The following is a 23,642-nucleotide window of genomic DNA, read 5'->3' as shown; positions in this document are numbered from 1 at the left end:
CATATACATTCTAAACATATCATAGCTTGCAGTTTCATTTAATTTCTCATTTTAAGTGGGTCTCTCTTAAGTATTTTTTCTACCTTGATATAATTTATGCATATTTTGTGTTGTCTACATTTTAAGTTATCATAGCATTTAGTGAGAATACACACACTATCCTTTGCTCTTGTTTGCAGTTTCAGAACCAAAGCGCTAATGAGACCTCTGAAATCAGAGCTCAACTTTGTTCTGATTCTCACAAAGGTTTATATTCTGGTTACCCTCTTTATCCTTAGCACTTCTCTGAAACCCCAGAACTAAAATGTATTCTTTCTAAGACACAGTAGAATACGGAATTTAGGAAGATTTCATGGACTTGATCTTACTAAATTAGGCGTGTGTTAAATTTACTTTTTACATAATTTTTCCTAGGCTCAGTTGTGTAACCTACCACAAGGTAGTCTACAGAATAAAACTAAATTACTTCCTAGTATTGAGGAGGCATGGAGCCTACCAATCCCCGCAGAGCTTACCTCCAGGCAGGGTGCCATGAACACAGCACAGCAGGTGAGAAGTTGGGTTATGTTCTGCAGGTGCCCAGCTTTTTAAGGGTTCTTTTCAATCAATCTGTAGTAGTCAAGCGTATTTTGCTGTAGCACAGGGCTAGTTTTCAGTGGTAACAAGACTAATTAGCAAAGGGAGATTAAGAATAGACTCCCTGTGATTTGGAAGAAATATGGGGGAACCAATTTAGAACCTTTGTGGATTTTCATGATTATCAGAAAGATTTCATCCCACATAGAAATTGCGGCAGACTTTTGTTTTAAAAACACCCCCATGAAAGGTACACATTGCTCCTTTGATGCTATGGAAATTGGTTTTCAATAAATGAGATCAGCATAGTCACACAGCCCTTATTAAAATGTGCAGCTGGTAAAAGATATGTAGCTTAAGGAACATTTAAAAATGTATAGAACCATATTTTTTTCTTCCTCCTTTGATTCCTAGGCTTGTAAACCTCATCAAAATACTGAACCTGTACTAGGCCTCAGTCAAACACCTATTTCACAGCAATTGCCACTACACATGATTCCTTCTAGCCATGTAGATGACCTGTCCAGTCCAGCCAAGAGGAAAAGAACATCTAGTCCAACAAAGGTATATATTCTCATAAAAAGCCCCACTCAGTTACAAGAATCTGGCATCCAGGAGTATGAGTCTGTTGTTCAGATAACTCTTTTAAATGACAATCAGAATAGCAATGTTCACAATGGTGACATTGCACTAGGAGTAGTTGAACATTGCAGTAGCTATAACAATAGCATACTAAAAGTTAGGGGGGAGAATCATGCCATTTTGTCTACCACCTTTGCTTATATTTAGAATGCTTAATCATCACATTAATAATATTGTAAGAACTAAGATGAATTTTGATAAACTTCTAAGTCCACCATTTGGTTTTATTTAATTCTTCATCACAGTTGATTATCTTTTACTTTTTATTCCATGATGATTATATTAACCAATACTGAATTATATATAGCAGTATTTTTAAAGGAAATATTCTTAACTTGTAGTGGACAGTTTTAATAAATTCTTTCATCATTATATTCACATTTTTAATGTTAATGTTTTCCTTAGAACACTTTAGAAGCTTGGAGCAGTGGCCATACAATGTCACATCCTCCAGTACAACAACAAGTACATTCTTGGTGCTTGACACCACAGAAATTACAGGTAAATCTACAGAAAGCCTATTGTAATTTTTTCATAAAGTACATATGTCCATGCAGCACAAGTTGATCATATTTTTCTCATCTTCTGACATACCTCCAAGCTTTCATTAATTATTTCCTTTTAATTCATAATTTTTATCTAAAATATTTGCAGTTTTATATAAATGACTTTTCCTATTTTTATCTTTCACTGATCACCCTAAAGCACTGTATAAATCATGAGCAGCACATGGTGCTCTCTAGATCAGAGGTTGACAGCCTTTTTGGACCAGAAGGCACATTTTGAATTTTGAAAAGCACCAGTTACAAAATTTTAGAGAGTGCAGTTATTACTGCTTCCCAATCCCCACTATTTTCCTGTGGAAAGCTATGTCTTGATTGTGGCAAACGCACAATAATGATGTACGCGCATACAAAATGATGCTGTTGCTGTCTTATAATAAGGAACGCCCCCCTTTATAAAGAAGAATATACAAGGTAGCCACACCACACTCATTCTTTCTTGCATACACTCACACCTACAGATGATAGATGAAACCAGCATCTTTCTCATTCATAAACACGCACTTCACTTATACATAACCACAAATACATCTCCTGCTCTCTGTCTCTGCTGCAGTGCATCTCTCTCAATCACACACACAGTGTATACCTGAGCAATCATCACCACCCCATTCAGAAAAGCCCTATGATGGGAAAAGAAAATGCCTGCTTATTCACCTCCCTCTCAAATCTATAACAATACATGAGGGTCACATGCCCAGGGGCCCCAAGGAAGCCTTCAGGGGTGTCAAGTTGGCAATCCCTACTTTGGATGTTGTTGGACAATTCCCATCCGACCCAGGCATCATGGGCAATGGTCAGGATTGATGGGGGATGGAGTCCAACAACATATGGAATTCACTGTGTTACCTATCCCTGGTATAACTATTAAACACTTTGTAGAACTTTTTGTTAAAAATTGCTTTATTTTACAGTTTTATCATGGTAAAATATAGTTGAATGTGTAGCAGGACAATAATAGTTATATACTGTGTTTTGGCTTTAAAAACAAAATACACTTGCTTTGTATAATAAATATCCACAACTTCATGCATTTCTCTTCCTTATTCAGAGTCAGAGCCTAGGGCAGCCTTTGTCTCATTGAGGGCTAGATTGTAGCTATTGCTTCCCTTCCCCAACAACAAAATTGTTTCTCTCCCAAAGGAAGGGAAATTTTAGAGAGAATTGCTGAATAAATTTGGGAAATAAATAAGTGCCCTCAACAGTTGTCACTGTGCTTACGCAACTGATGTGCTGTTGCCCACAAAATAGCATGAATTTTCCCAGGCTTCACTATCTGCTTGTATGATAAGAATTTATTGGTCAAAGATGATGGGAATTGTAGTCATTGATTTCTTATCTATGGTTTACTTAATTTGAGTAGGTTGTGTATCTGTTTATTTTTAGTACAACTTGTTTCAAGGAAAGGAATTGATGGACTGAATGGGGTGCATATAATGATAAACAGATAGTGTCAGAAGATTTTTGTCACGTGAATTGTTATAAACAAATCTAAACTTATGCAGGGGGCCTAAGTAATTTTTTAAAATTTATTTTCTAGCACTTGGACCAGCTGCGTGCAAATAGAAATAATTTAAATCCAGCACAGAAACTTCTGCTGGAACAGCTGGAGAGTCAGTGTGTCATGATGCAGCAACACCAGCAGGTGCCAACAAAAAAACATTTGTTTCTGTTTTGTACATATCCTGTCTTAATTATCTTTTTTCTTTTCCAAACAATTGCCAACAAGCTGAAGAAGTCATAGGGTGGAATCCAGTCTTGAAGGAGCTGACTTCTCCTTGCACAACAAGAATTTTCCCTTCCTTTATTTTCCCCTGCAGCTCTCTGCACCCCCCAAATCTGTTTCAGGGGATTTCCCAACAGTGGCGTGTGTGTTGGAGGCTGCAGGGGAGAGGAAAAGATGGTCTCTTGCACTAGTGGAAGTCTGTACATTGACATGCGCATAGGCAAGTGTTGGATGCAACCCATAGTCATGCCTCAAGAGCTCTGTGAATTCAGTGAGAACTTTTGACATTCTTTTTACTAAAATGTGTATGTTGAAGACATGCTAGCCACTAAGTGATAGTTAGAAGGTTTCTAACTAGTGTTAAACGTCTTGCTTCCCAACTAAGATGAATATGGCAATTAGTTAGTGTCCTGCAATAATAATAATAATAATAATAATAATAATAATAATAATAATAATATATTATTTATATCCCGCCCATCTGGCTGGGCCTTCCCAGCCACTCTGGGCGGCTTCCATAAAAACCAAAAATACAGTAAAATCACACAATGATTGATATAGTAGCATGCATTCAGACAGTGAAATTTAACCCATATGACTAGCGTAATGTGTGAACTCAGTCCTTAGAACTGATCGAGAATTTTATAAAAACAAAGAAATCTTCAATTTTTCTTGGATTGGAGGTCAGGGACTTCCTTCACCATATGATACAATATGGTGTCTAAGTGGAAATGCTGAAAGAGAACTATTTCATTTGCAGCTCCTACCAGCAGACTGGAACAATCATTTTGAGGAACTGTTCTCCTCTGAAATCATATTTATTACATGATGATGTATGTACTGTCTCAGACTTCTCCAGACTCCCTCTGTTGGAAGGGAAAGGACCAGTAAGACAGCATACATTATTATGCTCCTTTATTACATGCTATCACTTCTCTCCCCCTTTTCTCCACTTGTAGAGTATGGGTGAGATCCATATGTTTCTGGGCTCAATATTAAGAGCTGGTTTTGACATTTAAAGCCCTAAATTATTGTCACCTGGTATCTTTAAGGGCCACCTTATTTCATATGTGCCCCATCATATACCCTGGCATTGGGGACGTTGCTCCAGCTGCCAGTGCTGAACGAAGTTTCATTGATGTCTACTAGGAGCAGATCTTTCTTGGTGAGGCTGCCAGTTTTGTGAAATGCCGCCTTCTGAGAGTCTGCCAGGTCCTGATGCTGTGCTTTTTCAGAAAGCTTTTGGGCAAAACTGATTTTAGTTATTTGTGCTGACTGATGGCACTGTTAATAAAAATCTAGCAAAAATAAGCAATAATTATTGATCATGTTTTTAATTGTTTTAGACATGTGAATTGGTTTTTATTATGTATTTTGTGTTTCTAGTTTTAATGCCAACTCTGCATGTTGACCACTTTTCTATACTACTTGACAGGAATGATGCCCCCCTCCCCCCCGGTTCCTTGGAAAAAGAAGCATCAAATGTTCACAAATACTCATGAATATAAGATTGTTTTGCACCTGAGTACAACGTGTGTGCGTAATGTAGCTAAAGCAAGGTTTCCATGTTTCTTGTGTTACAAGTGCATAGATGACTTATGAACAGCACACATATTAGCAAATTGAAGCTTTTGCTTATAAAAGACTCACAAATGATCTTCTGACCTTTTAACCCTTAATGTATGTGCTATTTCAGAGAAAAAAACAGAAACATGGCACTATTAATAAGTCACTCTATCTGCTTGTAATGTATGACGCGCCATTTGTGACAGATTCACAGGAATCAGAAGAAAATCTTACATCCGCTAAGAGCATTTACTTGAGTATCATAGTTTCAGTGTGTCATATCTATTTAACCAAAAAGCCCCTCATGAAATACATGATTCTGTATGCTATTCTGCTAACATTCTTTATATTTTACTTGCTTTTTATTAGATGAGGCAGACGGGAGTTGCACAGGTACGATCTACTGGAATTGCTAATGGGCCAACAGCTGACTCGTCTTTGCCTACAAACTCTGTCTCTGGTCAGCAGCCTCAGGTTGCTCTAACCAGAGTGCCTAACATCACGCAGCATGGAATCCGTCCAACCTGCCCTGGGCAGCCTATGGCAAATGGACCCTTTCCAGCAGGCTCAGTTCCCTGCAGCACAGCAAGAACGCTGGGTAGTACAGACACTATTTTGATAGGCAATAATCACATAACAGGAAGTGGAAGTAATGGAAACGTGCCTTACCTGCAGCGAAACGCACTCTCTCTACCTCATAACCGCACAAACCTGACCAGCAGCGCAGAGGAGCCGTGGAAAAAACAACTATCTAACTCCACTCAGGTACGCACTATATTTTTTATGTTGTATAGCAGAATGTTAGCACAGGAATATATTTTTTGCAGGGTTTTTATCACATTCTATGGTCAGAAAGATCAGAAAACATTTGAATCTGCACATTATAATGGAAAGCTATTTATTTATATATTTTAAGGGAATGGAATGGAATAGAGTGTAATTATTTTATAAAAGTTTCATTGTTATTTCATTTTTGTACAGATGCTTGATGTATAAAATCGCAAGTTTTAAAAATAATATGGTCTACTAATTGCTTTGGTAAAATAGCATCTGTTTTAATCCTGATTTGTTTTCCAAGGCAATAAGGAACTGGTAATAAATATTTTTGTCAGGAAAATCATGAAATAATATTGCAGGCTAATTCTAAAAAAAAAAAAAAGCAGCAATTAATACAAAGCATAAGTACTTAGTTAAATACTTGGCACTATCACTGTTGTTTTTCTGAAATCGGAAAGCCAGGCTTCAGTATTTCCTAGCCATGTAATAACTTGTACTGGATAGTCATATGTTTTTAGTTTCACAATTAATCTTTATCAGCTGTCTTTGTTTCTTGCTTTTTAAAATGTTTGGCTTTAATGTAGTGTTGAATTCATCACCAGAGTAGCGGTTAATCACAGAGGTTACTTACTGGCCATGCATGTCTGCTTTTCTGGTACTAGCACAACAATTAAATTCTAAGCGCTATAAAAAGTTGTGCAAAGAGTAAATGGTTGAAAATTGTTTCGGTATTCAACACTGTTCAGTTACATAACATATAGGTATACTATTGTTGATATCTTTGTAGTTTGGAGCCATGGTTTTTTTTAAGTGACCAGGACAAAAATCTAGAAATACTTTGGAACACCTTGAGAGTTTCCTCTGAAATTAACATTGTCTATCTCTTAGGTGTTCTCATTAAACAAATTAATTTAATCTCAATGATGATCTTCATATTTAATTGGCACCCACGTTCAGTACTGGGTTCATATCACACATTCAGAATAAACCATACCATAATAGCTCTCACCCCTCTTCAATGAGAGCCTCCCACAGACTACTAGTGACTCTGGAAGGATCCAACTGTCCCTGAGGTTTTGAATTTCCTCTTGAGGACAGAGTAGAAAAAGGAAGGACCAGAAGCTGCAGAGAAAGAATTACACAGAAGCAGCCCCCCCCCCCCCCCCCCCCCCGGAAAGAAAGCTCACCAAAAGACTTGTCTGTGACAGTCATGTGAGACACGGGTGGAAGCAGGCACATGAAACAACACAGCTGAAATAAAGAGTTGGTACTCTTTTGAAATCTCTCAGCCAGACGTGACCCATGGAAGATATGGAACATTCGTCCTTTAACTAGCCCTTCTCCCAGAGTACAGCACAAATCCCAATCCAGTTTTCATGGTCCATTCTACTTGTTCTCTGGAAGCAAGAATCACAGCAGCAATACCCTCAAGAGTGGAATTTTTCATTTTCGCTGTTTCTTCTCACCTGGAGTAGAAATGGATGCAATTGGTGTTTGTGTGTTTGTGTGTATGTGTGGAATGTTTAAAGGCAATTAAGACAAACCCCACTGAAAATGGAGATCACTTCCTGCTGTGGTTTTGCAGGCTAGACTTCAACATGGCGGAAGGCAGCTTTCTTGTGTAGCACTGTTCCCGCCCTGCTTTTGCCTGATTACTGTTATTCCTCATATGAATGTGATTACAGTGGTGCCTCGCAAGACGAAAAGAATCCGTTCCGCGAGTCTCTTCGTCTAGCTTTTTTTTTTCTTGCGAAGCAAGCCCATTGACGGATTAGCGCTATTAGCGGTTTAGCGGCTTTTAGCGGCTTAGTGGATAAGCGGATAAGCAGCTTAGCGGCTTAGAAAAAGGGGGGGAAAGGGGAAAAAACCCACAGGAACTCGCAAGACATTTTCATCTTGCGAAGCAAGCCCATAGGAAATTCGTTTTGCGAAGCACCTCCAAAACGGAAAACTCTTTCGTCTAGCGGGTTTTCCGTCTTGCGAGGCATTCGTCTTGCGGGGCACCACTGTAGCTGCTTTTGCTGGGTGTGTTACAAAATCCAGCATGTTTGATTTTAAGTTTGATTTTTAAGCCACCTTAGTTGCCTTTCTATTACATTCCATGGAGTGTTAGCCTCTTAAATTTGACAGTTCTCCAAGAGGCTAGACACTGTGGAATAGCAAAGAAGTCAACACCAGAAGTCATAGAATAATGTAACAAAGGCAGTAGAGCTTTGAATTGAACTAAAGGTGGTGTTTAGTCTCCGTCTCTCAAAGTCCTTTTGTTTCTGATTTTTATGTGATTTTATGTCAAGGTCAAATAGTTTCTGCCAAATTTAGTGTTTATTACGATAGACTCAGTTTGAGGCTGTTTGGCATAAACTCTGAAGAGCTGCTAAATGAAGATCAAGAAGATCAACACCTACACCCTCAGCAATTAGGCTTTAAAAACCCACCGCAAAATATCATACATACAATCGATTATATATTTTGTAAAGTGGTTTATCCATTTGTTCTTTATACATTTGGACGTCTTTGAAGATATCATCACCAAACTCTGCACAAGGGTTCCTGAGCTGGGGGCAGCAGTTTTTGTTGACATTGGGATGCTGGGCACCATTTTGAATCAAGCTGGTGGCCTGAAGTATCACTTCACCCAATATTTGGTGTGACAGGTCCAAACTGCACCAATTTTAATGCCTCCAACGATACCATCACATGATGGACCCAGGTTGTACTCACGTAGACATCTTTGAAGATATTGTAACCCAATTTGGAATGACAGTTCCAGCCTGTACCAGTTTGGCTACCTCTGAAGATACTGTCACCCAGCTTGGCATGAGAGTTCCTGAGGTGGTGGACTTTGTCTATGTTTTGATGCTTAGAACCATTTTGAAACAAGATCGGTTTTGAAATGTGAGTTGGCTGTCACTTCAGCCAGTTTGGGGTGTGATGGGTCCAAAGTATGCTGATGTGGATGCCTCCAAATATTTTAAGGGCTGTTGAGGTATTTGGTGTGAAAGGTTACAAGTGTGCCAAATTTGATGCATCCTGGGATATTGTCACTCAACTAGGCATGATGGTTCCTGAGGTGGAGGCAGTGGTCCTTGTTTATATTTGGATGTCTGATGCCATTTTGAAACAAGATGGCAGACTGAAATGTGACCACCCAGTTTTGCATGCTGGTTCCAAAGTTTCCCAAGGTGGCGGTTTTGCCTGTGTTTGTATGCTGTTCGATGCAGTGAGCTATGTGTCAGTGACTGTGGCATAGCCCCAAACTGCAAATTACATTATCCATTTAAAAATCACATTTTTTTTTGTGGGGTGGGGTTGGAGTTTCTTTGAATTCCTGGGCAATGCCAGGCAGTCCTTGCTAAGATGATATGGAAGAATATTAGCTGCAGCAGTTTAACAGTTCAAACTCTTGCATCTGAATGACAGTAGAAGCAGACAAACTCTTTTAATTTAGAACTCTTAAAGAACAACCCACTGCCTACTCTACATGCGGCTCTTGAGGCCAAAAGGCTTTGCCATCCCTGCTTCAGTGGCTCTCAAATACAGAGCAATGAAGGTGGGGGGTAGTGACTCATTTCCAAAAAGCAGTAGGAAATGGAAGGGCTAAACTTTAACCATGCGGGAAGCCACTAAGTAAAGTGAATTAATTGGTTTTCAATAATTGTATTAATTGGGAATTAATTGATACTGTTATAATTGGGCTATAATTGGGGAAATATTGGGAAACTAATAAAAATTTATTTGGCAAAAAAAGAAGAAGAAAGAAATTGAAAGGGAAAATACATCGCTTGGAGATAATTTCAGTAGGTGGAGGGGGCTTGAGAGAAGAGGATACAGATCGGGGGAGGAAGTATAAAAAGAGGGTTATGCACGGGTTGAATATGAAAGTATCTTGATTTGCAAAAGTTTGTAATAATTAACAAACTTTTAATAATTAAATAGGCAAATCTTAATAAACAAGTAATTAAACAGTTATTTGCACATTAGAAAAGCTAGAATGCTTATCAAGCCACAGGTCACACTGCTTGCAACTGATGGAAAGTTATAGTCAAAAACACCTGGATGGTAATAGGTTGAAGAACACTGTTTCAGTATCATAAAAGAACCATGCAGCTTTTTTTACAGGTGCATCTCTCCATTTTGGAACTCCTTAGTTGGGTGTATTATTGCCTTAATGTTAATTTCTTGATAGCAAAGCTGTTTACATGTGCATATAGCCCCAGTTCACAGGGACTGGAATGAATCCAGATATTGTCTTCATTGCTAGGTTGCCTCAGATTTATAAATTTCTGACAATTAAATGCTTTTTTCATAGCTGGATGGAAAAGGTTATTTTCTAGGGTGTTTTTAGGCCATATAGAGATTTCAGGGCACATGGGTTGTTCTCTCAATTACAGTGGTGCCCTGCAAGACGAATGCCTCGCAAGACAAAAAACTTGCTAGACGAAAGAGTTTTCCGTCTTTTGAGGTGCTTCACAAGACGAATTTCCCTATGGGCTTGCTTCGCAAGACAAAACGTCTTGCGAGTTCTTGCGAGTTTTTTCCCTCCCCCCCCTTTTCCTAAGCCACTAATAGCCGCTAAACCGCTAATAGCCGCTAAACCGCTAATAGCGCTAAGCCGCTAACAGCCGTGCTTCGCAAGGCGAAAAAACCGCAAGACGAAGAGACTCGCAGAACGAATTAATTTCGTCTTGCGAGGCACCACTGTATTCTTGTTTAAGTAAAGTTGTAGAATTATGTCAGATCTTGAGTCTAAGGGGCAAAAATGTCTTGCTAAGGCCTGGTCGTTATAATATCCATAGTTTTTGAAGCTCTTAGGTTTTACTAACTAAGAGGGAGATAAGACATTTCAGTATTTGCAATCCACTTGTTTTATAGATGGGACTTAAAGGTATTTGCTTTGCTATGTATTGTTAATCATTTAATGTATTTTGCAAATAGCCACTTGCTCTGTGGCCTATGGCACATAAGAATTGCCCTCAAGGCAAACAGTTGAGTTTCTAGTGTACATTCAGCTAGTTAATGCCTTATTTTTCGCTCCATAAGACGCACCAGACCATTTTTTTTTGCTCTATAAGACGCACCTAGTTTTTGGAGGAGGAAAACAAGAAAAAAAATATTCTGAATCTCAGAAGCCAGAACAGCAAGAGGGATCGCTGCGCAGTGAAAGCAGCAATCCCTCTTGCTGTTCTGGCTTCTGGGATAGCTGCGCAGCCTGCATTCGCTCCATAAGACGCACACACATTCCGCCTTACTTTTTAGGAGGGAAAAAGTGAGTCTTATAGAGCAAAAAATACGGTAGTTAATGCCATGTAGTGTTCTGGGATCTTTGCACGTGGCTGTCTGTCCTTATCCCTTCTCAAAATGAGCTTCATGTTCAACAGTTAGTTCTGTAGTGCTGTCTCAGCTCCCTTTGCAAGAGGTTGGGGATGTGAAGGCAGCTTCTTCCAACTGACATTTTAATTTCAAGATTGCTTTTGTGAGCACACAACATGTTTCCTTTTACTTGAAAATGTGTGTTTAAAACTAATGAAAATGTGCAAATTACATTTGATTTCTGTCATGCAGTGTTTCTGTGCAAGTATTTAACTTACATACAACCAGGGATGTTCAAGGTTGTTATTATAGATAGAGATATTTAAATACTAAACTATTTTTCTTTTCTTTAGGGGCTTCACAAAGGTCAGAGTTCACATTTGGCAGGTCCTAATAGTGAACGACCTCTTTCTTCCACTGGGCCTTCCCAGCATCTCCAGGCAGCTGGCACTGGTATTCAAAATCAGAATGGACACCCTACCATGCCTAGCAATTCAGTAACACAGGGGGCTGCTCTCAATCACCTCCCCTCTCACACTGCTACCTCAGGTGGACAACAAGGCATTACCTTAACCAAAGAGAGCAAGCCTTCAGGAAACACATCAGCAGTGCCTGACACAAACAGGCATTCTGGAGAGACACCTAACAGCACTGCCAGTGTAGAAGGACTTCCTAATCATGTCCATCAGGTGACGGCAGATGCTGTTTCTAGCCCTAGCCATGGAGATTCTAAGTCACCAGGTTTACTTAGTTCAGACAATCCTCAGCTCTCTGCCTTGTTGATGGGAAAAGCCAATAACAATGTGGGTACTGGAACCTGTGACAAAATCAATAACATTCATCCACCTGTTCATACAAAGACTGAGAATTCTGTTGCCTCCTCACCATCTTCAGCCATTTCCACAGCAACACCTTCTCCAAAATCTACTGAACAGACTACCACAAACAGTGTTACCAGCCTTAACAGCCTTCATAGTGGACATGCAGTTAACGGAGAAGCGTTGGAGGACTCCCAGAGCCCCATAAAAACCAACCCTCCTCTTATTGTTCAAAAGACTAATCCCCAGATCATACCATCAATGTCGGTATCAATATATCCCAGTTCTGCAGAGGTTCTAAAAGCATGCAGGTAAGTGATCAAACTCCTCTAAAAGAAAATCTATAATTTTATGTTCCAAGTGATTTTAAAAAAAATGGTTGAAGTTGCTATTTAAAGGAATCTGAAGTATTCAGCTGTAACTATAAATTAATTTTTACCTACTGTAGATCTTATTTGAGAATGACTTGTTTCAAAGTTGTTTAGAATAAAGTTAGCTTCAGCTATAACTTGGTTGGGGGGAGAGAATTAAATGAAATTTATGTTGGTATATGGAACAATAACTAGCTTGAAATGTATATACTGAAAATATGTATTTATGACCTATTAGTGAACTTAAATGTTTATTTGTCAGACTTTAGAAACTCCTAGGATTTCTATTACAGAGATTAAGGCCAGGAAACAAAGGGCCATGGAATTAGTTTCTTTATTCTAGAGAATCTCTAGTTTGGTTTTCCTGGAACAACAGCTACAAATTATGTATGACATACTGCTGCCTGGCATATTGAATTGCATAAACAAATATCCAATTTTGGGCATAGAAACTGCTTTGGTTGCCCTGTATGATAACCTCTGTTGGGAGAAAGACAGGGGAAATGTGTCCCTGTTAATTCTCCTCTACCTCTCAGCAGATTTCGATACCATTGACAATGGTCCCCTTCTGGAATGGCTGTCCAAATTAGGGGTGATGGATATATATGTCCAGAGGGTGATGTTTGGAGAGTGTTATTTGACCCCATGGAGCCTACCATTTGGGGTTACTCAGGGTTCAATTTTATTCCCTGTGTTGTTTAACATCTGCATGAAACCTCTGAGTGGGGTAATCCAGTGTTTCATAGTACGTTGCCAGCAATGTGCTGATGGCATCCAGCTATGCTCTTCCTTTACATCCGCATATGAGGCAGTGGATGAGCCAACAAACCGAAGTTAATCCTGACTAAGAGTGTGGTTCCCTAGACCAGATGGATTGGATGTTGCCTGCTCTTTATGGGGTTACAGTCCCTCTGAAGGAGTTGGTACACAGCTTGGGGGTCCTTCTGGATCCATTGTTGTCACTACAGGCTCAGGTGACCTCAGTGGCATGCAGCACCTTTCATCAGCTTTGGTGGTGGCTGAGCTGTGCCCCTATCTGAACAAGGATAGTCTAACTTCTGTTTTCTGTGCTGGTAGCAGTTCAAAAGCATGTCAAAGTGCAAGTAGATAAATAGGTACTGCTCCGGCGGGAGGTAAACGGCATTTCCATGCACTGCTCTGGTTCGCCAGAAGCAGCATAGTCATGCTGGCCACATGACCCAGAAGCTGTATGCCGGCTCCCTCAGCCAGTAAAGCGAGATGAATGCTACAACCCCAGAGTCGTCCATGACTAGACCTAACGGTCAGGGGTCCCTTTACCTTAACCTTCAGGTTAGATTATTGCAATGCATTATACCTGGGGCTGCCTCTGAAGATAGTTTGGAATCCTCAGCTGGTGCAGAATTGGGCAATCAGGTTGCTCACTGGGACAAGACAGTTTGAGCATGTAACACTGATCCTGGACCAACTGCACTGGCTGCTAGTTAGTTTCCGGCCTCAATTCAAAGTGTTTGTTTTGACCTATAAAGCCTTAAATGGCTCAGGACCACAGTGCCTCAAGGACTGCCTCTCCCCATATGGGGAGATCATCCTCTGAGGCCCTTGTTTGTGTGCCTCTGCTGCGAGAGATCTGGAGGGTGGCAACACAAGAATGGGCCTTTTCTGTAGTGGCTCCCTGCTTATTGATTGCTCTCCCCAGGGAGGCTTGCCTAACACCTTCATTACATATCTTTAGGTGCTAGGCAAAAACATTCCTGTTCTCCCAGGCCTTTGGCCAATTAAACCATCTATTTTGAATTCTTGGGGTATATTGTTTTTGCTTGTTATTATGGTATGCATTTTTTGTGTTTTTTATATTATTTTATATTTATATTATAAACTGTCCTGTGATCTTCACAGGAAGGGTGGTATTGAATTAGTAGTAGTAGTAGTAGTAGTAGTAGTAGTAGTAGTCCACCCATCTGACTGGGTTGCCCTAGCCACTCAGGGCAACGTCATAAAACGTTAAACATTAAAAGCTTGCCAATACAGGGCTGCCTTCAGATGTCTTCTAACAGTTGTATAGTAAAGGGTAGTTGGCCTCAATTCAAAGGAAAATTGGAAATTCCCTTGGGTAAATATAAGTTCCTGGTCAACCCTAAACTAGCTCTTTCGATCCTGCCCAGTAGCTGCCACAGTGCTTCAGAACTTTTGTGTGCAGTGTCGTCCTCTTTTACTCTGTCCCTTAATAATTGCAACTATAAGATGCAGGGGAGTAGTGTTGACTTTCTGTGACTCTTAACAGATACGCAACCCCCCCTCCCCCCCAAAAAAATTCCTAGTGTTTATGTATGTAATGTGCTCTCCCCTCTACTCTTTTTTACATTCTCCCTGCCATCTGAGGTAACACAGAGGGAAGAAGATTACTACAGAAGCACAGTTGGGCCTTAGAAATGAGAGGGTCCAGAACCCTGAAGTTGGATTAAAGGCTAACATTTATTATGACATAAGCTTTCTTGGATTAGCGTCTATTTAATCATATTCAAGGAATGTTATCCTTGAGTGACAGGTATAAATACTAATGGATGTAGAGAGAGGTTAAAAATTTGCACCCATGAGTTTCTTTTCCTGTCAACTAAGGATAATGTTCAATGCATCTGATAAACGGGACTCTTAATTCACGAAAGTTTATGCCATAATAAATTGGTTAGCCTTTAAAGTGCTACAATATTCTTTGTTTACATTAGAATGGACAAGAAAATATAAAGTAGGGTAGGAGAAGGAAGAAAAGCGTTGGGGACTGACCGATAATGTAAGAGATCATAGAGCAGCAGGTGCAACAAGACTCCTAATGTCATGTTACTGAATTCTATAGTCGTGTATATTATGTGTAAAGATTTGTTGTAAAGCTACTGAATTTCAGCATCTGTCTTAATTGCTGGGAATCCCTTTGCTACCTGTATTCTGCTTTTTAATCTGTCCTTTTAAACCTATTCTTATTTGAAAGATGTTCCATTGAATGATGCTTGCCATTAAATTTCTGTTCATTTTTTCTACACTGTGCTCTATTAAGATGAGATTAACGAGAACTGTATATTGTTGGAAGCATGAGCTACCACTTGTAGGCATTTTATGATATATTCTGCATTATTTCACCCTCCATTGATTATTAAGGAGCCCGGGGCAGCAAACAACAAGTTTAAAATCAATGAGAACAATTAAATACTTGAATAAAATATTTACAGGTAATTCCTAGTATAAATATTGGTAAAATGTTTTATTAGATTTTAAATATTCAGTTAATATCCTTGCATTCTTTTATCAAGCTTGGTAAAAGTATAGCACTCCTAATTTGCTGAGCAAACTTGTTAGCAACAGTGAAATTTCATTTCTGACTAGTTACACACCCTTTTCATTTACTGCCATGCCCCCAATAGTGCATTAAATAAAGATACTGTTGCTTTCCAGGAACTCCATCTGCACACGAGACAAGCTGTGTAGAACATTTGTATATAGCTCTGTGTTCCATTTTATATTTAGTAGCTTTGTAGCTTTATGTTTAATATTTATAACCTCAGTAGCACGTGAGTGAAGGGTTTTATGTATTAGTAGCATATATGTTTTAGCCTAGACACATAAGAACTTGTTTTTCAAAGCTTGACTGTGAATTGCAACTTAATAGAAGTCATTGCTGAGGCTTAGTTAATATCCCACTTAAATCTTATATTTTGTTTTGCTTAAAAATAAGGTGTGACTTCTGGAAATGGAAAGAGAATTGTAAGCAAATATATAATCTACACATTGGACCTTAGCATAGATACAACCCTACTGGGCTCAGTATTGCCTTACTTTCCAAGCCTTCCCATCCTTATTCTTTTATTATTGTTTCTTGTGATTACCAAAATCTTTAAAATCCATTTGAATGTTAGTCTTGCAATCATCTAAAATGTTACCTCCCTATTTGAAATGGTTCCACAGCAGCTAATTAATAACTTGGCCATTATTAATTTAATAGCAGTATATTAGTAAATATTTAACAACAGAGCTTATTAATATGTTGTTGATTAATGAATCCTTTGCTGCCATTCTGCTCACTGAATGAGTTGTGAATTAGCAGAGGCTTTCCATTACTGGAAGTCCAGCAGGGTACGGGTGTTCTTCAATTCCTCCTCCCCCCCTTCAACCTTCCCTACAACGTTCCACACTGTTCTGGAGGGTTCTCCAACCTTCTAGAACAGATATTTTACAAGTGTAGGGAGCAGAAAAGGTTAGCAGAGTTTGGAAAAATATTCCCCCATCCCCTCCCTTTAAGTTAGGCAATGCCTTCTCTGGATGGACAGTCATTTTGCGAGTGGCAGCAGAACATAGGATTTCACACTATATTTAATAGAGTTAAAACCTTTCTAAGCATCTCTATTTATCTTCCTTGAATATAATTTGTTTTCCCCATTTTTCCCCTTTGCATATACTTGTAAGGCCCGAGAAGATTAAAAGGATTTCAGATTTATTTCTAGAAGTTATAGAAAAATAACATATTGCTTGACAAAGTGGAATGAAGAAAGGTGGTTAATACTGTGGTTAATTCAGCCTTAAAAAATAACTAAACAGAAGCCAGACATACACATCCCAAACTTCTCATCCTCTTCCCGCCCACGTCACTGTAGTGTTATGCACACAGTTCTACTGTCTCCTTAAGATGAGAGGGTTGGGGAGAGTGCATGCAACTATTACAATACTGCTCTACCATATCACTTGCTGTCTGGTATGCAGCTTTAAATGGCCTGAAAGAGGAAAGACAGAAAAGATAGAGCGGTGTGGCAGAAGAATGGTTGGTGTAGTTGCAACTTGTCTACTCCCTTGGAAGCAATTGTTATTTGCTCCAGGTGAATTGGGAAATCCTCAAAGATTCTTCAGGAATAAAAGATGCTTTATATTTTAGGCAAAAAAAAATTGTATTCATAACACTAAATGTTGGTCTTCTTTATATTCTGATTTCATTGACATTTCTCTGCAAGACATATTATTTCTGATAACTTATTTTGAGGGGTTTTTTTTTTTTGGCAACACATTATTTTGTTAATTTTTCTTAACAGACAACGCAGGAAGCACTGAACAAAGTTCTCTTAACACCTTACCAATAGAAGAATAATTATAATTACAATTACTATTTTTCTCTGTAGCTTTTCATTTTTATTTTGGTTCACTTAGCATATCTGACCCTCCAGAAATTAATATATTCTAACAATTAATATATTCTGACAATAGATTCCAGAATTAAATAAATATTATTAAATTTTACAACACATCTATTGAATTGTAGTGTTTAAATCAAAGAAATTGTTGTTTTTGGACAATTGATCAGTTGCCTGCTTTGGATGGGGTTGTACTCACTTGAAAAGCAGGTTTGTAGTTGGGGTACTTCTGGATCCATCTTCTTCACTAGAGGCTCAGGTGACCTCAGTGGCTAGTGCCTTCTGCCAGCTTTGGGTGGTAAAACAGCTACAGCTGTTTATGAACCAGGGTTGCCTGACCACCGTCATCCATGCACTGGTAACCTCTGAGTTGGATTACTCAAATTCACTTTTTGTGGGTCTGCTCTTGATGCTTGGTCCAGAAGCTGCAGCTGGGGCAGGATATTGCCAGCATGTTACCCCACTGTTGAAACAATTGCACTGGCTGACAATTATCTACTGGACTAAGTTCAAGGTGGTGCTTTTGGTGTATACAGTAGACGCTCGGGTTGTGAACGTGATCTGTGCGGGAGGCACGTGCGCAACCCGCAGCAGCGCGTGTGCGCACGCGCAGGTCGCAATTCAGCGCATGCGCAAAGCGCGATTTAGTGGTTCTGCGCATGTGCGAGCGCCGAAACCAGGAAGTAACCCGTTCCCGAACTTCCGGGTTCGGCACAGTGCGCAACCCAAAATCGCACGACCTGAAGCATCTGTAACCCAAGGGATGACTGTAAATTGCTATTCAGCTTGGGGCTAGGATATCTGAAATATCATCTCATCCTTTATGTGCCAAATTGACCCCCTGCACTCTACAGATGAAGATCTTATCAGATCCACACCATGTCAGACTAGGGCCTTCAGTGTTGTGGCACCTAGCCTTTGGAACTCCCTCCCCTTGATTTATTATTCTTATTACTACCACTACTACTACTAGACAGGCATCATCTCTGTTCTCTTTTTGGCACCTCCTGAAGACCGTACTCTTTTCAGTTGCCTTTTAAGCTGAGATCTTTCCCAATCTGTATCTGTATTGGATTTGTTTTAAATGTTTCTATTGTTTTATCACTAGGTGTTTGTTTCTCTGGGCTCATTTGAGAGGAAGGTGGGATTTGGTGGTGATGGTGATGATGATGACAGTTCTCAGGATGATCTCCTGTTAGCATAAAGTCAGCATAGAATTGGACCCCCTGCTTTGGGGGTTGCTTTGGAGAGAAGCAGTATATTGAATTTTGATATTGAATATGGGCAGGGAAGATTTCCTTTTGACCATTCTTCTCCGGCTTTGTGCCCTCCAGATGTTGTTGGACTGCAGCTCTCATCACCCCCAACCATTGGCCATTCTGGATGGGGCTGGTGATAGTTGTATTCTAAAATATCTAGAGGGCACTAGGTTGGGGAAGGGTGTTTTGATCGTGATCTGCTTAAAAGTTCAATCCTGGCTTGTATAAGTAAATAATAATAATGTAATGCTGATGTTTTCATCCAGCCACTACTCCTTCCCCAAATACTTCTTTTTCATCTGTTCTTTGCTATATGCAGTCACAGCTGTTTAATTAAATCTTTTGACTACCTCACATCAAATATTATAAAAATAGAATGTTTCTAGAGATGTCAAAAAAGACCCCGCAGCATATTTATCATTCTAGACATTTCCTATACTGTTATGAAACTTCTGAAATTGAATAAAGCTTATCTCATGAGATCTGCAAAACACGGTAGGGCTTATTTGCACATCACTTTAAACCATAGTCAAACTAAACAATCTTTAAAATGTGGTCGTGCATCAAGCCAGAGCACACTGCTGAAATTCATGAGTTCATTCCATGCACCACTTCACTCTACCACCTCTCCTGCTGGTGTCATGCTCCTGGTAGCAAATTGGTGGTTTAGCTTACTTTGAAACCATGAGTGGTAAGCCATGAACAAAATCAAGGTTTATTTGGAAAGAAACAAACCATGAACCAGGTTCAGACATTACACTAAACTAAGCCATTGCTTGTCTCCTGGCAGCACAGCAGCTGTAAACCACAGCACCTTTAAACCACAGTTTAGTTTTACTATGGTGGATCAGACCATAGTTAGTGGCTACAATTACTCCTTTTTTAAAGTTTTAATAGATTTATTGTAATGTAGTCATACCTCTGGTTGCGAACGTGATCTGTGCAAGAGGCACGTTCGCATTCTGCAGCCTGAAGCACTATGTCTGTGCACACGCATGACGTGATTCAGCGCTTCTGCGCATGTGCATGACATTTTGTGATTCTGCACATGCGCGAGTGCCGAAACCCAGAAGTAACCCGTTCCGGTACTTCCACGTTTGGCGCGGTCCGCAACCCAAAAATGCACAATCCGCAGCTTTCGTAAGCTGTACCAGTTTTGCTGTGTGTTGTTTTTAAAGAGAAGATTTGGGTTTGGACTTCAAATTATCTGCCACCCCCAGCCATGGCATAACTCTGATATTTGTATGAATGCAGACCCTTTTGAATGTGTATAATTCTGTCACAAGGATTTACTGGTCACATAGCTGTTTTCTTTGCTATCTACCTTCTTTCCTGCTGTTCTTCTCTATCCCTCCCTTCTGGGCTATGAAATGGGGAGGTGAATGAAGTTCCCAGTTAGCTCTTTGCTTTTAGCAACTAGATGCACGCATCTACCTTTGCTCTGTTTCCTAGTCCTCTGAGTGCACTGATACCTTTGAATATATTTATGTTGATGCTCTCTGAACCTAATTAGATGTCTTCCAACTTTCCAAGAGTTGCATCCAACATTAGTTCTATTCAGAGTAAAAACCAAAGAAATTCATGGACATGACTTAACTTGGGTTCATCAACTCTGAGTAGAATTAACATTGGCTACAGCCCAATGTGAACAAATGCTCCTTTAAAATGGAGACAATAATCTACTTAATGTTTCAAGTTAATAATCTATTTTTCAGATAACTGCTATTGAAATTGATTTTAAACTCAAATATAAAAAGCTCATATATATGTATAGAGAGTGTGTGTGTTTTTCACACTTGATAATCAGTTCACTTTTGAACTTTAATTGTATTTATAGTAATTAAAGGTTCATATTTTTCTGCATTCATTAGGTGTTTGTATAACTGTTTTTGTTTCTCCTTAGGAATCTGGGTAAAAATGGCTTATCTAACAGTAGCATTTTATTGGATAAATGTCCTCCTCCAAGACCACCACCACCTCCATATCCTCCCCTGCCAAAGGACAAGCTTAATCCACCTACACCTAGTATTTATGTAAGTATCGTCTAGACAGTTGTAAGAACATTTTGTTGCCTTTTAAAATAAAAGACTATATGCTGATCATGTTTTACTAGAAATACTCTTGTTATAATCCATAAAACCCTTTAGATTTATAAAGGGCCTAGTACTCATCAAAACGTTTTTCACAAAACATATTGTCTTGTACCCACCTCCCAGTGCTGCATTTTAAACAGCTTTTCAAAGTGGTTTACAAAGCAAAATGACTTATTAAATGCAAATACTGTAAAGGGATAGGAATTCTGCTGAACAAAAAGAGCTCATCAGGCTCATGGCCTGGCCGCTATTTTAATACCTATTTTGGAAACCACCTGGAAATGCAGGTTTATAACATGGAATAAATCTTTCAGTATGTGATATTAACTATGGTTTAGCAGGCTGTGAACAAGCCTAGCTTCCTCCCACATCTGCGCATTCCCAGATCTGCCTCTCTTTCCACACAGCCAGACCCAGAACTTTGGTTTACATTTACAATGGTTAGTTCAAACCATTCAGTTTCAAAAACCATGGTTCAAAGTGGGCTTGCTTTAAGCTAGGGTTGTAGAACCTGTGGTCCTCCAGATGGTTTTAGACTCCAACTGGCTGATCCAACAAGCACTGTTTGTATTTAGGGATGATGGAACTTGTCCAACAACGTTTGGAGGGAACAGGTTCTCCACCCTTGCTTTACACTTGACATTAACTACAGTTAACTAACTACAGTTTGTCATTACAAACCAAAAATAGAAGCAAAATATTATGTGAGCCTAATAGGTCTCATGAAGCTGGACTCATTTTGGTCTCAGTATGGCAGAATGTTCAAATGCAGTCATTGTATGCTTAACATTTTACATTCTGGAATTCAGATTATGTATCTCTTTGTTTCTGTCTCTGACAAATATTTCAGTTGCCAACATATTCCTATAACATACATACCCTTGTAACTTTCTAAATACTGCAATAAGTACTTTTTCTATAGCATCTAGGAAAAAACAACCACACACTAGAGAGCACACATCTTGAATCATTGCAGAACAGTTGCATGATGAACTGCTACTGCTTTCTGCATATCATCTTAGCCAGTGCTTTTTTTCTGGGGGTACGCAGGGGTACGCATATCCCTAAACATTTTGTGAGTCTTTGTACTTTTGTCCATTTACTGTATTTATTTTTCCCGATTTTCTTGAGTCAAAATGAGAGTACCCCTAAACATTCTTTTAGAAAAAAAGCACTGATCTAAGTATACTTCTTGAAGTATCCTTAGCAACCTATAAATAACTTCTTATGATTAGCAATACCATGCCATGATGCATGTAATTGTTAGGAAGCATTGTGACAAGGGACTGATACTACTCTGCATTCTATTTCCTTGCATTAATACTGAACTTTCTCTTTACTTTTGTAGTTGGAAAACAAGCGTGATGCTTTCTTCCCACCTTTACATCAGTTTTGTACAAATCCGAACAATCCTGTTACTGTAATACGTGGCCTTGCTGGAGCTCTTAAATTAGGTAAGTTTGAGTTAGAAATATTTACTTTGTTTGGGCTGTATTGAACTAAGTCAAATGCAGAGTATGGCCATGGAAATCGGTTGACTTGTCCATTGATTTTTAAGGGTCTACTTATGTATGATTTAATTCTGCATGGCCCTATATTTAGATATTTTTCTTTAATACAAATATTTAGAAGTGGAGGTGCTCCTAAAGTACTTACAGCTCACTTGGTCTGTGTATTTTTGTTTTCATATAGTTTATGGTAACATGTCTTTTAGTTGCCAATGCATAAAACAGTAAAAATGTACTGAACTGGAACTGGTAAGGTATGTTCTACGAACTCAACTGCCTATCTAACTTTGCAAATTCAAACTGCTCAGTAATTTTTATTGATCTCTAACCAATACTGCAGAACACAATTTTAGACTCTGGACTTACAGTGCTCTGCTCCCCTGGCCTTTAGATGGTAATGTGTATTATGTCACTTATTTCAAAATATGGTGAGCCAGTTCTGCTGCCCTGAGGGGCTCTTCTGCTGATTATGCTGGGTAGGGTCCTGGACATCTGCCACAGGTTTTGGTAGCTTTTTGCTTTGTGAAATCTACCATCCTTTTAAAGGAGATTTGGCTGAAGAAAGTTTTCTGAAAACCTGAAACTGTTCAGCAGGTTTTGATTCAGCTGAGAAATATTTATTGAATTGATCATGTATTAATGTGCTCATAGCTAGTACTGTCTAAAGCTTTAGCTTGCTTACTCATTTATCTCTGCTGTTCATGCAGCAAAAGAACTCTCAGTTTAAGTACATGCTTGTTCCCTAGATCTAGGACTCTTCTCTACCAAAACATTGGTAGAAGCTAATAACGAACACTTAGTAGAAGTAAGGACACAGCTATTACAACCATCGGATGAAAACTGGGACCCCACTGGAACAAAGAAAATATGGCGTTGTGAAAGCAGTAAATCTCAAACTACCATTGCTAAATATGCACAGTACCAGGCCTCTTCATTCCAGGAATCATTAAGGGTAAGTAGGGCATTATAATTTATTTGTCAATTAAGATCTGTTCCTGATCTGTATTATATAGGCACACTTTACTCCAAAAGCATAGGTTTTTGAGATACAGTAGAATATGTACAGTCATTTACAGCAGGATAACCAAGGTGGCTAAAATACCTTGTCGTTTGCAGTTAGGTCCTCCTTTGAGGTTATAAAAGAAATATATATAACTATTCTAAGCATGATAAAAAGTTATTATTAACATTTTAGAAAATAAACATTCCTTACCTTTATAAGACAACCTAACATTTATTTGTTTGTTTGTCTATTAAATTTCTATATCACCCTTCATCCAAAG

At 39.0% G+C, this 23,642-nt stretch overlaps 1 protein-coding gene across 3 annotated transcripts in view; it reads left to right on the top strand.

Moving 5' to 3' along the window:
- The window catches only part of KDM6A (lysine demethylase 6A), a 109,258-nt gene that overhangs the window by 64,345 nt on the left and 21,271 nt on the right, over positions 1-23,642 (top strand). For 2 of the 3 annotated variants that reach the window (XM_079974486.1, XM_079974484.1), the window contains exons 13-21: positions 415-549; positions 991-1,140; positions 1,624-1,719; positions 3,322-3,426; positions 5,443-5,838; positions 11,514-12,289; positions 20,662-20,791; positions 22,200-22,305; positions 23,106-23,311. In XM_079974486.1, the coding sequence (XP_079830612.1) occupies positions 415-549; positions 991-1,140; positions 1,624-1,719; positions 3,322-3,426; positions 5,443-5,838; positions 11,514-12,289; positions 20,662-20,791; positions 22,200-22,305; positions 23,106-23,311 (2,100 nt within the window). The remainder of the gene's footprint in view (positions 1-414; positions 550-990; positions 1,141-1,623; positions 1,720-3,321; positions 3,427-5,442; positions 5,839-11,513; positions 12,290-20,661; positions 20,792-22,199; positions 22,306-23,105; positions 23,312-23,642) is intronic. The other variant, XM_079974485.1, reaches the window with a different exon arrangement.

Source organism: Podarcis cretensis, assembly GCF_951804945.1.
Source record: "Podarcis cretensis genome assembly, chromosome: 4".
In the NCBI taxonomy this organism is placed as follows: Eukaryota; Metazoa; Chordata; class Lepidosauria; order Squamata; family Lacertidae; genus Podarcis; species Podarcis cretensis.
The sequence above is the reverse complement of the archived record's forward strand: the minus strand, read 5'-3'. Positions and strand labels throughout refer to the sequence as shown.